General features: G+C 57.0%; 1 protein-coding gene across 6 annotated transcripts; it reads left to right on the top strand.

The window, feature by feature from the left end:
- Positions 1 to 2,145: 2,145 nt before the first annotated feature.
- MFNG (MFNG O-fucosylpeptide 3-beta-N-acetylglucosaminyltransferase) lies at positions 2,146 to 17,297 on the top strand. 6 transcript variants are annotated; one of them, XM_004279449.4, is made up of 8 exons: positions 2,148 to 2,611; positions 7,037 to 7,085; positions 7,498 to 7,600; positions 8,024 to 8,177; positions 10,969 to 11,054; positions 12,921 to 13,086; positions 14,805 to 14,890; positions 16,341 to 17,297. In XM_004279449.4, exons 1-8 carry the CDS (start codon positions 2,357 to 2,359, stop codon positions 16,405 to 16,407), a joined length of 966 nt encoding a protein of 321 aa, XP_004279497.1. In that variant the 5' UTR covers positions 2,148 to 2,356; the 3' UTR covers positions 16,408 to 17,297. The 6 variants fall into 6 exon arrangements, with proteins under 6 accessions (XP_033260896.1, XP_004279497.1, XP_049550650.1 ...); XM_049694693.1 differs by having other exon boundaries at positions 2,381 to 2,611; positions 7,037 to 7,095; XM_049694694.1 differs by lacking the exon at positions 2,148 to 2,611 and adding an exon at positions 3,297 to 4,341.

Genomic DNA, 17,297 nt, shown 5'->3' with positions numbered 1-17,297 from the left:
CTGCCTGATTCTCCCAGCCCTTGGGAATTCTCCTGGGCCATGCCATGCTCTGCTTTGTGGCAGGGTGGTGGGTCTCTGTGGGTGGCTCTGGGCTCCCTGGCCATGGAGACTGGGTCACGCTCATTTGGGTAAACAGACCTCTCTACTTCCTTGCTGTGTGCCTGGCCTAGTGCTTGGTCTATGGACATATGAGTCTGGGTGAAGATGCAGGAGGCCAGCAGCTGGTCCCATCTTAGGTGCCCTTTCTATGGGGGTGGAGAAGCCCACCAATTCTTTAATCGTCACCAAGTCTTATTTTTGTCCCCATCTGACAAATGAAAGTAAAGTTCAGAGAGGTGAAGTAACTTGCCCAGAGTCACACAGCTAGGGAGAGCCCCAATCAGGATTTGAACCCTGGTTTGTGTGGCATGAAGCAGGGGCTCATCCCTTGGTGATGCCATTCTGAGAAGACAGACTGTGAAGGGGCCTGGCACGGGGCTGGCCCATAGAAGGGTGACTCAAAAGGGTTGCTTTTCCTTTCCTCTTCCTTTGTGGGGCTAATGCAATTCACCAGCCATCTGGTACTTTCTTGTGTTTAATTAACAAATATTGATTGAGCTCCTACCATGTGCCGGGCACTGTTCTAGGCACTGGGGATTCAGTGAATAAACAGAAATCCCTGCCCTGATATTCTCATGAGGAAGACAGACAATAAATAAAATGTACAGGATGTTGGAAGATGAAAAGTGCTATGGAGAAAACACAGCAGAAAAGGGGCCTGCTGCGAAGGACGGGGGAGAAGGGATTCCAACTTAAATAAAGTGGTCTGGGAAGGCTTCACATAGAAGACATTTTTGTGTAAACTTGAAAGAGGTGAGGGTGAGGTGTATGGATCTCTAGGGAGAGACCCAGGCAGGAACAGCATGTGCAAAGGTCCTGAGGTGGGTGTGTCCCTGAACTGGCCAGAAGCCCACTGGGTCTGGAGTGAGGAAGCAAGGGGAAGATGGTAGGATATGGGTTTGGAGGTAACAGGGTCCCCCTTACACGGGGCCTGTAGGCTGGTGTCTGATCTTTGACTTTTGTTCTGAGGGAGATGGGAGCCATCAGGGTTCTAGCGGAGGGAGGACAAGATATGAGTGACCTTGTACAAAACAAGACGGAGGTGGTAGCTGCAGAAGGTCCTCTGTCCACTGGCCTGGCTGGGAGAGAGGCAGCAATAAAGACTGCTGAGCAAGATGGGCTGCAGTGGGCCACAGCAGGACAGGCACCCTCAGGGGCCTCTGGTGGGCCAGACGAGGGCCAGCGACCTGGGTTCTACCTGGCCCTGTGGCTGAGCTGCTGGATCATCTTAGATCATTCTCAGCCTTATGTGCCCAGCTATGAACTGGAAATAATTCTAACACTGTTGTGAAGACCAGAGGAACTGAGCTAACTACTGTGGGAGCCCCAGAGGCTGGGAGGCTTCCTGGAGGAGGGAACCCTTGAGCTGAGCCTTGAAGTCCAAATAGAATTAAGCCTGGTGGAAGGAACGTGGGTGAGGATGGTGGGGGCTGGCGAAGAGCATCCAGGGCGAGGGACAGCGTGAGCAAAAGCTGGGAGGCTGGACACCAGAAGATACTGGGTATTGAGTGAGCTTAGCCGGGGGTCTCTGGGGAGTGGGAAGGCTGGAGGGCCCCTCCCTTCCATCTGGCATGGAGGGGTTGCTTTTTTTTATTTTTAAATTTTTAAATTTTTATTTATTTATTTTAACATCTTTATTGGAGTATAATTGCCTTACAATGGTGTGTTGGTTTCTGCTTTACAACAAAATGAATCAGTTATACATATACATATGTTCCCATATCTCTTCCCTCTTGCGTCTCCCTCCCTCCCACCCTCCCTATCCCACCCCTCCAGGCGGTCACAAAGCACCAAGCCGATCTCCCTATGCTATGCGGCTGCTTCCCACTAGCTGTCTACCTTACGTTTGGTAGTGTATATATGTCCACGGCCTGGAGGGTTGTTGTTGCCCCCACCCCTCCTGCAGCAGCGGGCAGGGCCGGGCTGTCCCTTCTGCCGGGGACACTTTTTCAGCCACCTCTGGGCTCTCCTGGGCCGGCCCCGCCCCTGGGCTGCCCTGGAGGCAGGGGCGGGGCCAGGCGCCCCAGAGCCGGCAGTGCGAGGGCGGGCCCGGGAGCAGGTGGAGGGCTGGCGGCAGCGGCAGCGGGGCTGCCATGGCTCGGCCTCCGGGTCCTGAGCACCGACTGCCACCTCTCCCCTCCTGGCCTGCCCCCCATGCCTGGCAGACCTTTGCCTTTGCCGGGGCTCCCGCCTGACCAGCCTCCCCTCCCCGTCTGGTTGGGATTTGGGGGCTGAGCCGTCTGGGGTCCCAGGGCCAATGCAGTGCCGGCTCCTCCGGGGCCTGGCTGGAGTCCTCCTCACCCTTCTGTGCATGGGGCTCCTCTCCCTACGGTACTACTCAAGCCCATCCCCGCAGGGCGTGCCGGAGACCCCCGGGCTGAGCCCGCCAAGCCCTCGGCCGCCGGAGCTGCAGCTGCACGATGTCTTCATCGCAGTCAAGACAACCCGGGCCTTCCACCGCTCCCGCCTGGAGCTGCTGCTCGACACGTGGGTCTCCAGGACCAGGGAACAGGTGACAAGCGGGTGACTGCGGGCCGCAGGAGTGGCCTCTGGTCTGAGGGACTCACAGAGGACTTTCTACCGAGCTGGGGTCCCTGGCGGCCTCGAGGGAGAAGCTGCTCACCCACCTGCCCCACCTGGGCTGTCTTCTCGCTCCTTCCTGGGAGGATCGGGGGCTCCTGTGGCCCTGACTGTGTCCCTTGCTGGCCCCGGAGCCAGGCGCTTCTCAGGCCCACTGCTTCGTTTCTTTTGGGGCCAGGCTGGGCCCCTACCCCGGGCTCCTGGGTCCCTTCTGGGGGGTGGTCTCTCTATTCCCTGGTTGTCCTGGCACAGGTTTCGTTCCTGCCCACTCTGGCCCAGCCTGGCATGGCAATGGGGGCTGTTGGGCAGCTGCGACAGAGGCCCCCGAGAGGTCCTGACTCTGACATGCGCCCAGGCCAGGCCGCCCCCTGTCCAGGCCCTGGGTGCTGTCCTTCTGCCCTGGCTGTGAGCGTGGAGCACAGGGACTGAGCCGCTGAAGAGGGGACAGCCTGGGGCGGGGGGGCTGTTCGGGGAGAGCGGCAGGGGGGCATCCTCTCAGAACTCCTGAGAGTCCCTGCCCCCACGCCTCTGCGGCCCAGGGTGTGCCCAGGGCGGTGCACCTCACCTCCTGTGCTCCATTTCCTGTGGGGCACTTTCCAAGCGAGGGAGGTGGGGCGTGTGCTGTGATGGTGGCGGCTGAGGTAGTGGTGGGCGAGAGGTCAGGGCAGAGGTCTGCCTGGCGTGTGGGATTGTGTGTGTGTGTGTACACCCGCGTGCATGCTCACCTGCACGGAGCCAGTGTCAGTGTTAGATGTGCCGTGACAAGAGGCGTGTGTGCCGCAGGGCTGCGTGGCTGCTGTCGTTCTGGGGAGGTGGCTGTGACACGCCGAGTCCCTTCTGGCTCTTGCCCTCCTCACATCCAGTGCCCTCCTCAAGCAAAGTCAGTGATTCGGGGGTGCTGGGAGTCATCCCTGGGGGAGGGAGATTCTCACGCGCGCACACACACACACACACACACACACGCACACACTGTCCCCACTTCGGCTCAGTGGAAGTGACGAGCCTTCGGAGGGGGTTGGGGGCTCCTGGAGACCAAGGAGCGGGGAGGTGGTGCCTGGAAGAGGCCAGGGCCCCCTGGGGAGGGGGCACCCCTGCCCTGATTTCCTAGCACCTGGATTAACCCTTTCCTTGCTGTACCCCCAGCACCCCAGGCTCCTCCCTGGGGCTCTGCACAGCTTCTCGTCTTGGGCAGATTCTGGTTCCACTGGCGGAAGTCGCCAAGCCTGGCCCTCCCCGCAGACCTTCCTGTTTATGGTGCTGTGTCTGTGTGTACCCGGGAGCGTGGCCTCACGTGGTCAGAGGCCCTTTCCTGTCTCGTCTTGATCACTATGGTGGTGTGCTTGCTCCGGATGAGGAAACTGAGGCCAGAGAGGAGGAAGTGCTTGCCCCGAAGGCCTGAGGGGGCAGAGCCCAGTAGGAGCCAGCTGCCGTCTCCCGCTGGGGCCCCTCCTTCTCTGCTGAGACCCGGGATCCCAGAGCTGCCTAGTCACTTGGGCCTCCAGCCTGGGTGTCTGGGCCTGGCAGGACCAGGCCGGCAGAGGAGAGGCAAGCAGCCCCCCGCTGTGCCCCGAGCTCAGTCCCAGATGCTAACCGGCTGCTCAGCATCTAAGTGACAGCATGTCGGGTGCATCGCTCTGTGGAACCTTCACAATAACCCGAGTGGTGGGTGTTGACATTCTCAGTTTACAGGTGAGGAAACTGAGCAAGGTTAAGCAGAGGTAGGAGATGAATTCACCCAGTTGGACACTCCCACCCCCCCCACCCCTGCCCCTAGCACAAGGGGCAGAGTCTAGAAATCTTGTCCTTTAAGGCAGGGTTGAAAAAAGGAAAGATACTCAGAGGAAGAGGAGAGGAGACAGAGACACCCACTGCATCTGGGCCCCCTTCGTTTCCACCCTTTGGCTCATCTCTTCCTGTGACCTTGGCCAAGGCCTTCCACTGTTCAGCCTCAGCTTCCCCAGCCACACAGGGCAGGAGGGTCTCGGAACCTCTTTCAGCTCTGCTATCAGCAGCGGTCCTGAGCTGGTTAACTCCAGGGCTGGGCACCCGCCCCAGCTGGTTAAGGCAGCCGGGTGGCAGGTGGGCCTTTGTGGCAGCGAGCTGGGGCTCGTGTGGGGCCTTTGTCCCAGGCAAAGGGGGTGGGCTCGGGGAAGGCACGTTTTGTGATTCAGGGGGGGGTCTTCCTCTTCCCCACAGTCCTCGAGGAGGGCGGGTGGGGGATGGGGGAGGAACAATGGCCCCACATCTCCCCTCCTCTGCAGCAGATGGCCCCCGGCCACCCCTCCCCTGACCCCAGCAGGCTGTCTGTCCCTTTGTTCTCCCGCGAGGTTTTAACCATTGTCAGAGTCCCTCCTTGAACAAATCCCATGCAACCTTCAGCTCGGAGGAAACTGCCCGCCGCTCTGTGCCAACCTCAGGATTCCCAGGGACCGAAACACCAGCCTCATGCACCCTGCTCAGCCCCCGGGCCCTGCTGCGGGGACCCCTCCCTTCCGCCTCCCCCCACCGATTCATTCACAGGCATTCCCTGGCCCATTTGGCCCACGCTCCAGACTTGAGAGAGTTCCGCTATCTGGGTGACTGTTTGGTGGCAAAGTTTGCCAGGGAGCAGGGCAAGAAAGGTCAGGCTCCCCCGGGGGCTGTGTTGAAAACAGACTTGGGGTAAGGCAGGACGGAGCAGGGAGAGCAGGGAAAAGGTGACCAGCGAAACGGGCAGGAGGTGACGAGGGTGGGCTGGACCGAGGGCTGGCCGTGGAGGCTGGAGGGAGAGGGTGCACCCTGGGCAGTTTGAAAGTTGGGTGGACAGAATTTGTTGACAGACTGGATGTGGGTGTGACAGAAAGAGAGGAGGCACGGTGACCCCAAGGGGTTGGGTTCCAGCAAGATGGGGAAGAGTGAGAGGAGCCCAGGTCCGGGGGTGCTTGGGTGCTCCGTGTTGTCGCCCTCAGTCTGAGGTGCCTGCTAGACCCCCAGGGAAAAGTCTGGCTGTAGTGGGAGTTGAGGGCGGGGAGAGGTCCAGGCTAGGTTCAAATCCTAGCTCTCCTCCTGCCAACCGCACCGCCTTGCTCCATCACTTAGCTTCCGTTTTGCCATCTGCGAAGCGGACAGATCATAACACCTGTCTGGGGGTTTAGTGAGGTCATGGGGGACCAGGTGTATGAATGCTGTGGTGGGTCACCTCTGCTACCTGGCAGATGTGTAGGGGCCCCGACACTTGCACAGGGAGTTTGCGTGGCTGTGAAAGTCGTGACCGTCTCTCTAAGTAGTTTGGTGTCCTAGTGTGTGGGTCTGTCTACTGAACAAGTGTTTAGGGTTCTGTATATGTGGAGGGGCCAAGCAGGACTGTGATGTGTGTGCGATGTGATGTGTGTGCGATGTGATGTGTGTGTTATGTGATGTGTGTGTGATGTGATGTGTGTGTGATGTGATGTGTGATGTGTGTGATGTGATGTGTGATGTGTTTGTGTGTGATGTGTGATGTGATGTGTGTGTGATGTGTGTGTGTGTGAGTGATGTGTGTGTGATGTGATGTGTGATGTGTGTGTTGATGTGATGTGTGTTATGTGATGTGTGTGTGTTGTGATGTGTGTGTGATGTGATGTGTGATGTGATGTGTTTGTGTGATGTGTGTGTGTGATGTGATGTGTGATGTGTATGTGATGTGATGTGTGATGTGTGTGTGTGAGTGATGTGTGTGTGATGTGATGTGTGGTGTGTGTGTTGATGTGATGTGTGTTATGTGATGTGTGTGTGTTGTGATGTGTGTGTGATGTGTGTGTGATGTGATGTGTGTGTTATGTGATGTGTTTGTGTGTGTGTGATGTGTGTGTGATGTGTGATGTGTGTGTTATGTGATGTGTGTATGTGTGTGTGTGAGTGATGTGTGTGTGTGATGTGTGTGTTGATGTGATGTGTGTTATGTGATGTGTGTGTGTTGTGATGTGTGTGTGTGTGATGTGTGTGTGATGTGATGTGTGTGTGATGTGTGATGTGTGTGTGTGTGTGTGTGTGTGTGTGGTTGATGAAGGTGTGATTCTGCTAAGGGTGTGTGACTCTGGTAGGGACCCTGTGGGTGCTGGTCTGTAAGGGGGCTGAGTGTGAGCCTGATGGGCTGGTGTATACCGCGAAGTTGTACAAAAGCTGGGTTGTGTGTGTTGTATGGGGGGGTGGGTTGGGTAGTTGAGAAAGTCATGTTGTCCTAAAGGAGCGTGTGACTGTGAGAGGGGTGTGTGTCCATCACTGAAGGAGGACAGAGGTCTGCCATGTGTGTATCCACCTGGACTTGGCTGTGGTGGGCTGTGGGCTGCCGGGGACTCTCCTTGGCCAACCCCAGTCCTGATTCCTTTCTCCTTCCTAGACGTTCATCTTCACCGACAGCCTGGATGAAGGCCTCCAGGAGAGACTGGGTAACTCTGGGTGGGTTGGGGGCCCCTCGGCTGTTGCCAGGGAAAGCTGGGGTGGCTGTCCCCTGGCCTGGGGTTCCCCAGGAAACACGGCTACCCACCCTTGTCACAGGGGGATTCCCCTTTTGCCCAGGACGGGAGCAGGCTCCTTCCCTGGAAACGGGTATGGGTGTGGGGAGGGACTGTGCGAGACAAGACCCTGGACACCTGGGTCCCAGCCCGGCCTACTGTCCATTAGCTCCAGGGTCCTTGGCAGCTCAGCCCCCCCCCCCACCTCAGCTTCCCCATATGTAAAATGGGACTGGAGGCACTGCTCCAGGCTTTCTGAGGCCCCGCCTTCCTCTGCATTCTCACGCTGTGTAGGGCTGTTGGGAGGAGCTGGGCAGGGGCCCCTGACCTGTCCTCCCTTCTTCAGGGCCCCACCTCGTGGTCACCAACTGCTCTGCGGAGCACAGCCACCCTGCCCTGTCCTGCAAGATGGCTGCTGAGTTTGATGCCTTCTTGGCCAGCGGACTGAGGTGGGTTCACCTTGGTCTTTGGGGGCAGGCGTGACCTTTGCCTCGGGCCAGTTCCTAAATGAGGTGTCTTGTCAAAAAAGTAAGGTTGTCCGGGCCCTGTGAATTTAATCACATGTAGGGCCTGCTGGGATCTGTCTCTGGACAGACAGATGGGATTCCAATTCTGCTGTTCACTGGCTGTGTGACCTTGGGCAAGTGTCTTAACCTTCCTGAGTCTTGGTTCCCACCTGTGAAGTGGGCACAACTTCCTCATGAGCTTACACCAGACGCTGCCTGGCACAGCACACACCAGTGCCTTCAGTGTTAGCCTCCCCCACCCCATAAGTCTGTTGACTTATTATGAGGGCGCAGGGCGGAGTCTGGCTGGCTGGCAGCCCTTGGGAACCCCCTCCAAGTTCACTGTCCCGCGTTCCATCCCCACAGGTGGTTCTGTCATGTGGATGACGACAACTATCTGAACCCGAGGGCGCTGCTGAAGCTGCTAAAAACCTTCCCGTGGACCCGCGACGTCTACATCGGCCGGCCCAGCCTGAACCGGCCTATCCACGCTTCTGAGCCGCAGCCGAACAACCGCACGGTCGGTTCCCTCGCTGCCTCCTTTGTGCATTGGCCGCTGGCCCCGGGGGCGGGGCCATGCGGGGCGGGGCCATGCGGGGGCGGGGCTGTGGAGGGGTCCGGTGGGTTTTCTGGGTTTCAGATTTGGCTGCAATCGGGTGTGTCTGGGCTGGTGGCTTCGCCTGTGATCCTCAGTCTCGTCCTTTATGAAATGGGGAGCTTGAGATAATGCAGGTAAGGCACAGAGACTGGCGCTTAGTAGGGCCTCGGCCACGGAGGAGCAGTGGTTCGTCCTGGTCACACAGTGAGCATGGGGGGGGGGGTGAGTTGAGGCTTCCTGACTCCACGGCGGGGCTCCTAGCCACCTGGCATCACCATGTAGTTGTACAGATTGTTAAAATGCTGAATCCGCTGGGCCGGGTAGTAAATTGTGGCTGCCGGGAGCCCCTGAACCCTCCCCTCCCCTCCTCTCCTCTAGACACCCCTCGTCTTTCCAGATTTCACTAACCAGCAACTGAGTTGACACCTGGTACAACAGGGTTCCCGGCACCGGCTTCAGCTCCAGACCTGAATGGACAGGTTTAGGTCACCAGATTTTGCCCCTAGGGCTTCCTTGGCCCCTGTGAAGAGTCAGGCCATGGGTCCCCCTCTCTAGACGTGGTGCCTGGAGCGGGAGCTGGGCCAGTTGTGGGGTTTTCTCCCTCCCAGGGTCACCATCTGTTTCACTAGGGAAACCAAGAGCAGGGAGCACAGAACCTTAATTATCTGCAGCTAATCAGCCTCTGAGCCCTAATTAAATCTTCCTGGGCCTTGGGGGAGCGTGTGTGAGCGAGCTGATGCCAGGTGAGCCGCGGGGTCTTCCAGACTCCCACACCTCCTCACCCCTGACCTAAGGGTTTGAGAGCTCCGCTCTGGAACCTGACTCCCAGGGTTCACACACCAGCCCTGCTACCTCCTGGCTTTGTGACCTTGAATGAAGTCACCTCACCTCTCTGTGCCTTGGTTTCCTTATCTGTAAAATCAGTGAAAACAGTCACTACCTCATAGGGCTGTTGTGAGCAAAAAAAGAATTAAATGCGGTCATCTATCCAAGGGCTTGGAACGGGATCTGCCACGTGGTGGACACTAGAGAGTGTTATCAATCAGCACCCGACTCAGCACAGCCTCATCTCTGAGCTGTGTTCTTCCCGTGCTGGTTCAGGACACACCCAGTCCCCGACCTGGGGACACCCAGTCCCCGACCTCACAACGTGCATGAATGCCCTCCTTGTCAGACACCCCACCAGCGGGATCCCAGGACTCTGCTCCAAAGTGTCCTGGTCTGTTAAGACCCTGGCATCCCCCAGGGTGGGACAGCAAAGGGGGCAAGGGCTCGGGCTTGGAGTCAGTCCCAGCTCTGGGACCTCAGTTCTGTGCACCTGGGTCACCTCACCTACAGCACAGGGCTCTGCATAGTCAGTGCTCAGGGTTAGGCACTTGCATGGTCGCTGCTGACGTTGCTACAGTTCTCTGGGAGTGGAAGCCCTGCCCTCATCAATTCATTAAACAAGCATTTATTGGGCACCTCCTGTGTGTCAGGTCCTCAAGAAACCATTCATTCTGCCTGGTTGAGGCCTGACCTCTCTCTAAGAGGGCAGAGTTTCCAGAAGTAAGCTCGTAGAGGTCTTTAGGAGGAGGACACCTCTGGGCCAGGAGAACCACCGGATTTCAGAACTGGAGCCAATGTTGTACTCACAGGTGACAAATCTGAGGTACAGAGAGGGGCAGGAACTTTCTCAAGGTTACACAGCTGTGCAGTGGAGGAGGCGGGGGCCCCTCCACTTTCCAGCTCCCTGCCCACGGCTCTTCTCACTGCTGCATCATGGGAGGTGACCCAACCCAATGCAACACGCATCAGTGAAGCACCAACTCTGTACTTGGGAGAAGGTAACTTTAGGGCACTTGTTTGACCAAGAGATGATACAGCTGAAGAGGTTCAGTGTTTCTCAAAAGCCTTAAAGAAATTCATGGGTGAATTCACAGGTCCTCACAGAGGAGGTAGAAGAGGCCTTGGGCCATGGTGATGCTGGGTGAGGGCAGAAAGTGGTTTACACCCCAAAGGGGTGGTATTGGTTGCTGAGATTGAAATGCCAAGGGGTTTGCTGGCCTTAGGGGCTCACAGGCCTGCCTGCCCTTCTCTCTTTCCTCCATGAGACCTCATTCTCTCCTTTTGCAGAAAAGCTTTCTTGGTCCCAGGAGTTGGGAGTGGCGAGGCCAGTGTTCATGGCCCGGTGTAAATGGCATCAGGATTACCTTTACTGGTGACCCTGTCAAAGCATCTCTCCCTCACAGCATATGGAACTCAGGCGAGGACTCTGATTGGCTGGCTGAGTCACGAGCCTGTTGCTGAGCCAGTCACTGGGTCAAAGGTGTGGTCTTGTGATCCATCATTCCTGGGGCACCTGCCTGTATATGTGACCTATGGGAGCAGGTGCTGTGTTGGGCAGTCCCTCCTGAACCACATGGGGATGTTTCTCTGAGGATAGGGATAAGGTGCTCTGGGTGGAAAAATACGATATGTGTCCTGTTTAACTGAAATCCAGCCAGATTGGGGTCTAATTGTTGTCCCCATCATTCTTAAATAGCTATGTGACTTTGGGTCTCGGTTTCCTTATCTATAAAATGGGCATAATAATGTCAGGCTGTAGGAAGACTCTAGTGAGATGTGAAATGAAAAGTTTTGAGCCATGCTTGTTGGGGGTAAGGGGGGCCCTGGCTGTTGCCCCCACCCCAGGCTCACCCTACGTTTTGGCCCTCCCCATCTCTCCCCGCAGAGGCTGGTACAGTTCTGGTTTGCCACCGGGGGCGCCGGCTTCTGCATCAACCGCAAACTGGCTTTGAAGATGGCCCCATGGGCCAGGTAAGCAGAGACCTAGAGACTGGTGGAAGAGGTGGGGGGGTGCAGAGAGGGGGTGTTGGCTGGTGTGTGGGTGGGGCCTTTGCAGCAGGAAGGGCTTGAGAGCGAGCTCAGGAGAAACTACCTCTCATTCCCGCTGCATCACAGTTACACAGTTAGTGGTGAGCAAGCCACCTGGCACCATGCCCTTGGGGGTACACCGCCTAGTGCACTCGGCCACACACAGGCAAGTTGTGTAATCTCCAGGAGCCTCAGTGCCCGCATCTGTAAAGTGGACCTGATAATACAATGGCCAGTGGTTGTTGTAAGGGTTAAATGAAAAAGTGTCTGGGCTGGCACCTGGCAGGAGCCCGGCAAACTTTAGGTCCCGTTTTCAGCCCTCTTCTGACTGGTCACTGTCACAGGGGAGGTGAAGGCCAACTGGAGGGGCACTCAGAGGAGGGAGTAGGGCCTTCTGCTTGGGGAAAGGAGGGAAGGCTTCCTGGAAGAGGTGAAATTTGAGCTGGGATGGTCCTAGAGGGCTCAGACTGAGGGGGATCCTGGGAGTAGTGGAAGCCCTCAGTACCTGGTGGGGGTGCTGATATTCTAGAGAGGACGTGGCCGAGGTCTAGCCTCTTGAGGTCTGCCGAGCAGGCTGTTGTTAACAGCCACATCAGTGTCGCTACCTTGAATTGAGGGTTGACTCTGAGCCAGGCCTGTGCTTTGCTAAGAGTATTACAGCCCCCGGGGAGGAAGGGGTGTTGGCCTTATTTCTACTGGGCTGAGGAAACTGAGGTGCTGAGAGGCTAAGCAAAGTAATTGGTTCAAGGTCGCTCAGCTGCTGGGTTTGGCTCTAAGGCCTGCGTGCTCTGTCACTACACCAGCCTGCCGTGCCCTACCCTGGACGGGAGGGGTCCTCCGGGGCCAGTTTGTGCCCTGGCTGGGAGCAGGAGTGCTGTCCTAGCATCTGTCGACAGCAGGCATGTACACACAACCAGGGGTCATCCCTGTGCCTGGGCTGCCCCCATCTAGGCTTCTGTCCACCTCTATGGTACATTTGTGTGAATTAGAAAAATGTACCCACTCTGGGCAGGTGCAGCCTGGGGAGGGGGGCAACGGCTGGGTTTCTGCACCCACTCGGTCAGGCATCCTGCACAGCGGGGCAAGCTGCCCCGCCTGGCACCCCCGCGGCGTTCATGGGGTACGCAGTCAGGTGACGCCCTTGCCTGGAACACCGCTCCTCCCCTGCTGGGCACCTGGCTGACTCCAGCTCATCCTGTAAGACTCTGTTTAAAAACTGCTACCGCCATGATTAAGTAAAGAGCAAAACAAAAGACTGCCACATCCTCTGGGAATCCACGTTGTCCTCCCTGTGTCCCCACGCCTCGTGCTTCCCTCTGACTTAGTACCAGTCCTCTGAAATGACCTGCTCATCTATCTGTCTCCCTCCAGAATCGGGGCTGCTGTTGAGGGCAGGAAGCATTTCTTTCTCATCTCTTTGTCCTCAGCCTCTGTGTCATGGTGGCTGGCAGCAGGTAGATGCTCAAACTCAAGAATGAATGAATGAGTGAGTGAATGAATGAAAAGAAAGAGAGAGAAAGAAAGGATACATTTTTAAAAAGGGCTGCATTTCACCTTTCCTCCACTTAATCCTCACAACAGCCTTGTGAGGGCAGGGCCATTATCATGCCCATTTTACAGAAGAGGAAACTGAGGCTCCCCGAGGCTTATGACTTGCACAAGGCTACACAGTATGCAAGAGGCAGATGCTAGAGCCAAGCTCCGTTTTCCCAGCTGGCCTGGGCGGAGGCAGGGTCTTCAGGGAGGCAGGGAGGGCTTTAGGTGTCAAGGGCCTTAGGCCAGTGGCTGCAGCATGACTGTGTCCCTCAGTGGCCCCCGCTTCGTGGACACATCTGCCCTCATCCGGCTGCCTGACGACTGCACTGTGGGCTACATCGTCGAGTGCAAGCTGGGCGGCCACCTGCAGCCCAGCCCTCTCTTCCACTCCCACCTGGAGACCCTGCAGCTGCTGGGGGCTGCCCAGCTCCCAAAGCAGGTGAGCCAGCCTTGGGGCAGGTGGCACTGGGGAAGGTGTTTGTGGGGGCTCTCCCCTACTGATGGAGAAACTGAGGCCCAGGATGGTAAAGGATCCCCTTGAGGGCATGCAGTGATTCAGCTCTCTCCACCTCTAACCCTCAAGGGTCTGCATTTATGATGCTAAAATTATTTGATCTGGTTCCCAAATGCCAGCTGGAGGGACCTGCACACATGAGATGAAGCTCGTCTTGAGGTTCAGACCACCCAGCTCGCCACATGCTACCTCCTTCCCTCTCTCCTCTCTTCAACCTCCCATGCTCCCCGCACCCTCTGAAGGGGCCAGTCCTTTTCACGTGCCTATCGGCAGCCCCCTCCTTCACCAGAGCTTACAGGTGTCACTGGGAAGGACCAGGTCTTCAGTAGGGACATCCAAGTGTAATGTCAGGCTGGGGGAGGGGGAGGGACCCGTCCCACTACCTGGCAAGGAATGACTCTGCTGAGGTCCAACTGGCTCTGCCTTGCAGACACGCCCTCCAACTCATGGGTTTCCAGCCCCGTAGAGGGTCCTGGCTGGGAGGGCCCTGGGATCTTCTGCCTCATGGTGTGAGTGAGTCAGAGCCCTTTTGGCTGCAAGTGACAGAGAGGCAACAGACTAATTAAACAGAAAAGGTCTGTTTAATTCACGTACCTGAGAAGCTGAGGGCTTGGCCTGACTTGCTAGATCTGGCAGGGTCTGGGTGCTCAGACCCTGTCCCCTCTCTCATGTGCCCTCCCCCACGTGGGCCTCATTCTCAGGCAGGCTCAACCCTCATGCTGGCAAGGTGGCAGCCCCTGGTTTCCACCCCACCCATGGGAAGAGAGCTCCTCCTTCCACCAGATCTCAGGACTGGTGCTCATTGGTCACATGGCCCACTTGGGTCTCATGACCTGTCTCCTACCAGTGCCTAGAGTTAGAGTTGATTGGCCAGACCTAGAACGGGGATGCAGATTGGTCCCATTAGGATCACAGCCAGGAAAGAGGGGCAGATTTTGGACGGCCAAAACCAGGGCACCCTAAAGGTGGGGTTTTCAGATCCCCCGCTGTGCCAGGCAGCACACTGGGGCCTTAACTTCTTTAACTCTCTGCTTCCCCACAGCATCCACGTGGGGGTGAGTCCTAACATTATTCCCATTCTACAGATGGAGAAACTGAGGCCCAGAGAGTGGAACTAACTGTGGCACACAGCTAGTAGAGGACAGAGAGGGATTTGAACCCTGCTTGGGCGGCCCCTAAGCCCACAGTCTTTAACCACTGTGCTTGGCTACCTCTTGACGGGTGTCATCATCCTGTATCCTCATTTCTCGTGGAGTGACCTTAGGCTCCGGGTGGAGACGGATTGCCCAGGCCCTAGAGTGGGTCTCAGGAAACCTCCGTTCAGGCATGCAACTTTCTGGAAAGGTGCTTTCCCGCCTTGGGCCTCAGTTTCCCAATCTGTAGATGAGGGAATCCTTCCAGCCTCCCTAGTAAACTGGACCGTTGGCGGCACAAATGGGATTATGGTCAAAGGGGAGTGGGGTGGGGCCCTCAGCGGAACACCCATTACTGACGGTGGAATTTCAGGTGCAGAGGAATGCTTTTTGTGCCCCTCAAAATGCCTTCTGTGCCTTCTCTGTTTCTGCCCAAATGCTGCCCCCTTGTGGGGTCGCCAGTGGGACGCCCTGCACCCTTCACTCTCTTCTCTGTGTCTCTCTGCGCAGGTCACCCTCAGCTATGGCGTCTTTGAGGGGAAACTCAACGTCATTAAGCTCCATGGCCCCTTCTCCCCTGAGGAGGACTCCTCCAGGTGGGTCTGGAGGCTGAGACTGTAGGATGGGAGGAGTGGGGCCTGCGTCCAGGCATCCAAAGATGGGAGAGCCAGGAGGGAGGGAAGTGAGAGAGGCCAGTGACTGACAGCGCAGAGCTGGGAGTGGAGGGAGTGGATTTCAGTCTCCGCTGTGTCACTGGCTTGCTGTGTGACCTTGGGCAGGTGCCTTGCCCTCTCTGGACCTTAGTTGCCCCATTTGTAACACAAGGAGGCTGAGCTATGTGGATCTGAAGGGCTCTCCCAGGCCTGATCCTCTGGGAGACTGTGAAAGACTGAGCTCTCTTCACTGAGCAAAGGAGATGCTCTAATGGAGGAGTTCCAGGCAGTCATGGGGAAATGAAAAGAAAATCTTTCTTAGGCTCTTTGTTTCTTTGATGATACTTTTTGATGGATAGAGGGTTGGAATGGGGGCTAGAATGCCACTTAGGCACCTTCCAGTTCTGTCCCCAAAGACTCCCTGGGGGGATTAGGGCTGCTCAGCCCAGCCCCCTCCGTCCCACCCCCAGCCCCGATGGCTGTAGGGCAGCTCAGAGCACAGCCAGTGACACACTGTGTCAGGGGAGCAAGACCTGCTTAAGGAAGTAAAAGAAGCCAGTGTGGCTGGAATGTGGGAGGAGAGAGGAGAGTGGAGACAGATTCAGTTGGGGAGGTGGCGGGGAACACCCTCCCCCATGCCCCCGAAGGCCCTGTGGGCTCTGTCTGGACTTCGGATTTATCTTTAGGGTAATCCTTAGGGGAGCCAGCACTCCTGCCCCTGAAATTCTGCAGAGCTGTCTGGCTGGGGGCAGAGGACTCACAGCTATCCCAAGGCTGCCGGGACCGGGGCTGTGTTGAACAAGTTGGGCATTCCAAGGAGACAGAGTTTGGCTCAATTTCTAAGAGGAAAGGAGCTGCCTTCTAATAGAGTGAACTCCCCATCAGTGGAGGTGTGCAAGCTATGGCTATACTGCCAAGGCGTTTAAGAATTCGTGTTAAATTCTCTCAAAGCCTGAAGATTTAGAATCTAAAGGCTGCTACCTAATGGGCTGGAGCCAGCTGGGGACTCAGATATGTGCGGTCAGAGGGTGTGGCCTCAGCTGAGGCCTCTTCATGGTTTCTCTGGCTTTTGAAGTCTCTATAAACCAGCCGTTCTCAACCAGGGACCATTTTGCAACTCCCCCCCACGCCCCCCACTAAGGGACAATCGGCAGCGTGTGGGGGCATTTTTGATTGTCAAGACTCAGAGGATGCTTGCTGGCATCTGGTGGGTGGAGTCCAGGGACGCTGCTAAGTTTCCTACGATGTACGGGACAGCCGCACAACAGAATTATCTGGCCCCCAATGTTCATCGTGCTGAGGTGGAAAACCCGTGCCCCAGAGCATCTCTGTGACGTGCTCCCCAGGAACCCGTGGGAGTGACCCATCTTGTCCATTTCTGGTCTCTCCACAGGTTTCGCTCCCTCCATTGTCTACTCTACCCGGATACTCCCTGGTGCCCACAGCTGGTGGCCCGATGAACCCTGAACCTCCGGGCAAAGGTTGAGCTGAAGCCTTTGGTTGCCCTTAGCCTCCCAGGCAGCCTTGAGGGCCCGTGGCAGTTCCTGTGTGGGCAGCAGTCCCTGGCAGGGCCTCTGTGGTGGGCAGGCCCAGGATTGGATGGTGGCTGGCGGTAAAGGCATCCCAAGCCCCTGGGAGGTGGGCTGGACAGCCCAGGACCAGGTGCACCGTGTGAGGGCCAGAGAGGCCTCAGGGGCTGGACTTCATGGGCCTTGGGTGGCTGAACTGAACAAGGGTAGGGGTCCTTGAGCTGCTCGGGCTCAGGAGTCCTAACTCTCCAGAGAATTACATGGGTCCCTTGGTGTGGTCAGAGCCCCCACCTCTGGTCCCTCAGTTACTCTCCCGGGGTCAAGCGCTGGGCCACCCACTCCTGGCTTCCTCGGCTGGATCCCCAACCACCGAGGGGACGCAGGTGGAAGAAGGGCAGAATCCAGGGTCTGCGGCAGACACTGTTATTGCTGACCAGTCTCCGGTCCCTGCTCCCCACCCGATTCTGTCTGGAGCATCTGCATGTCCAGACCCAGATGATGAATCAGAATGGGTCCTAGCCAATCACGATGATCCTTTTGCTCACTTTCCCAGCTTCCCTTTCTGTTAGGAGCTACTATATGACTCAGCTCTGGCCAGAGCCAGAGCTCTGTCTGTTAGTGCAAATAAAGCAAAGCCAATAGAGAGGCTTCTGGGGAAGGTTTTGCAGCCCCAGACCCCATCTTCCTGCTGTGAATGTGGGTGTGATGTCTGGGTCTAGGGCAGCCACCTTGCTACCATGAAGGAAAGGCCAAGACAATCATCCACAGCTGCCCCTTCCAACATCTGGTTGTGTAAGAATATTAAACCCTTATTGGTTTAA

The sequence above is a fragment of the Orcinus orca genome, chromosome 11 (genome assembly GCF_937001465.1).
Source record: "Orcinus orca chromosome 11, mOrcOrc1.1, whole genome shotgun sequence".
NCBI lineage: Eukaryota > Metazoa > Chordata > Mammalia > Artiodactyla > Delphinidae > Orcinus > Orcinus orca.
This window is presented reverse-complemented; position numbering and strand designations above follow the sequence as displayed.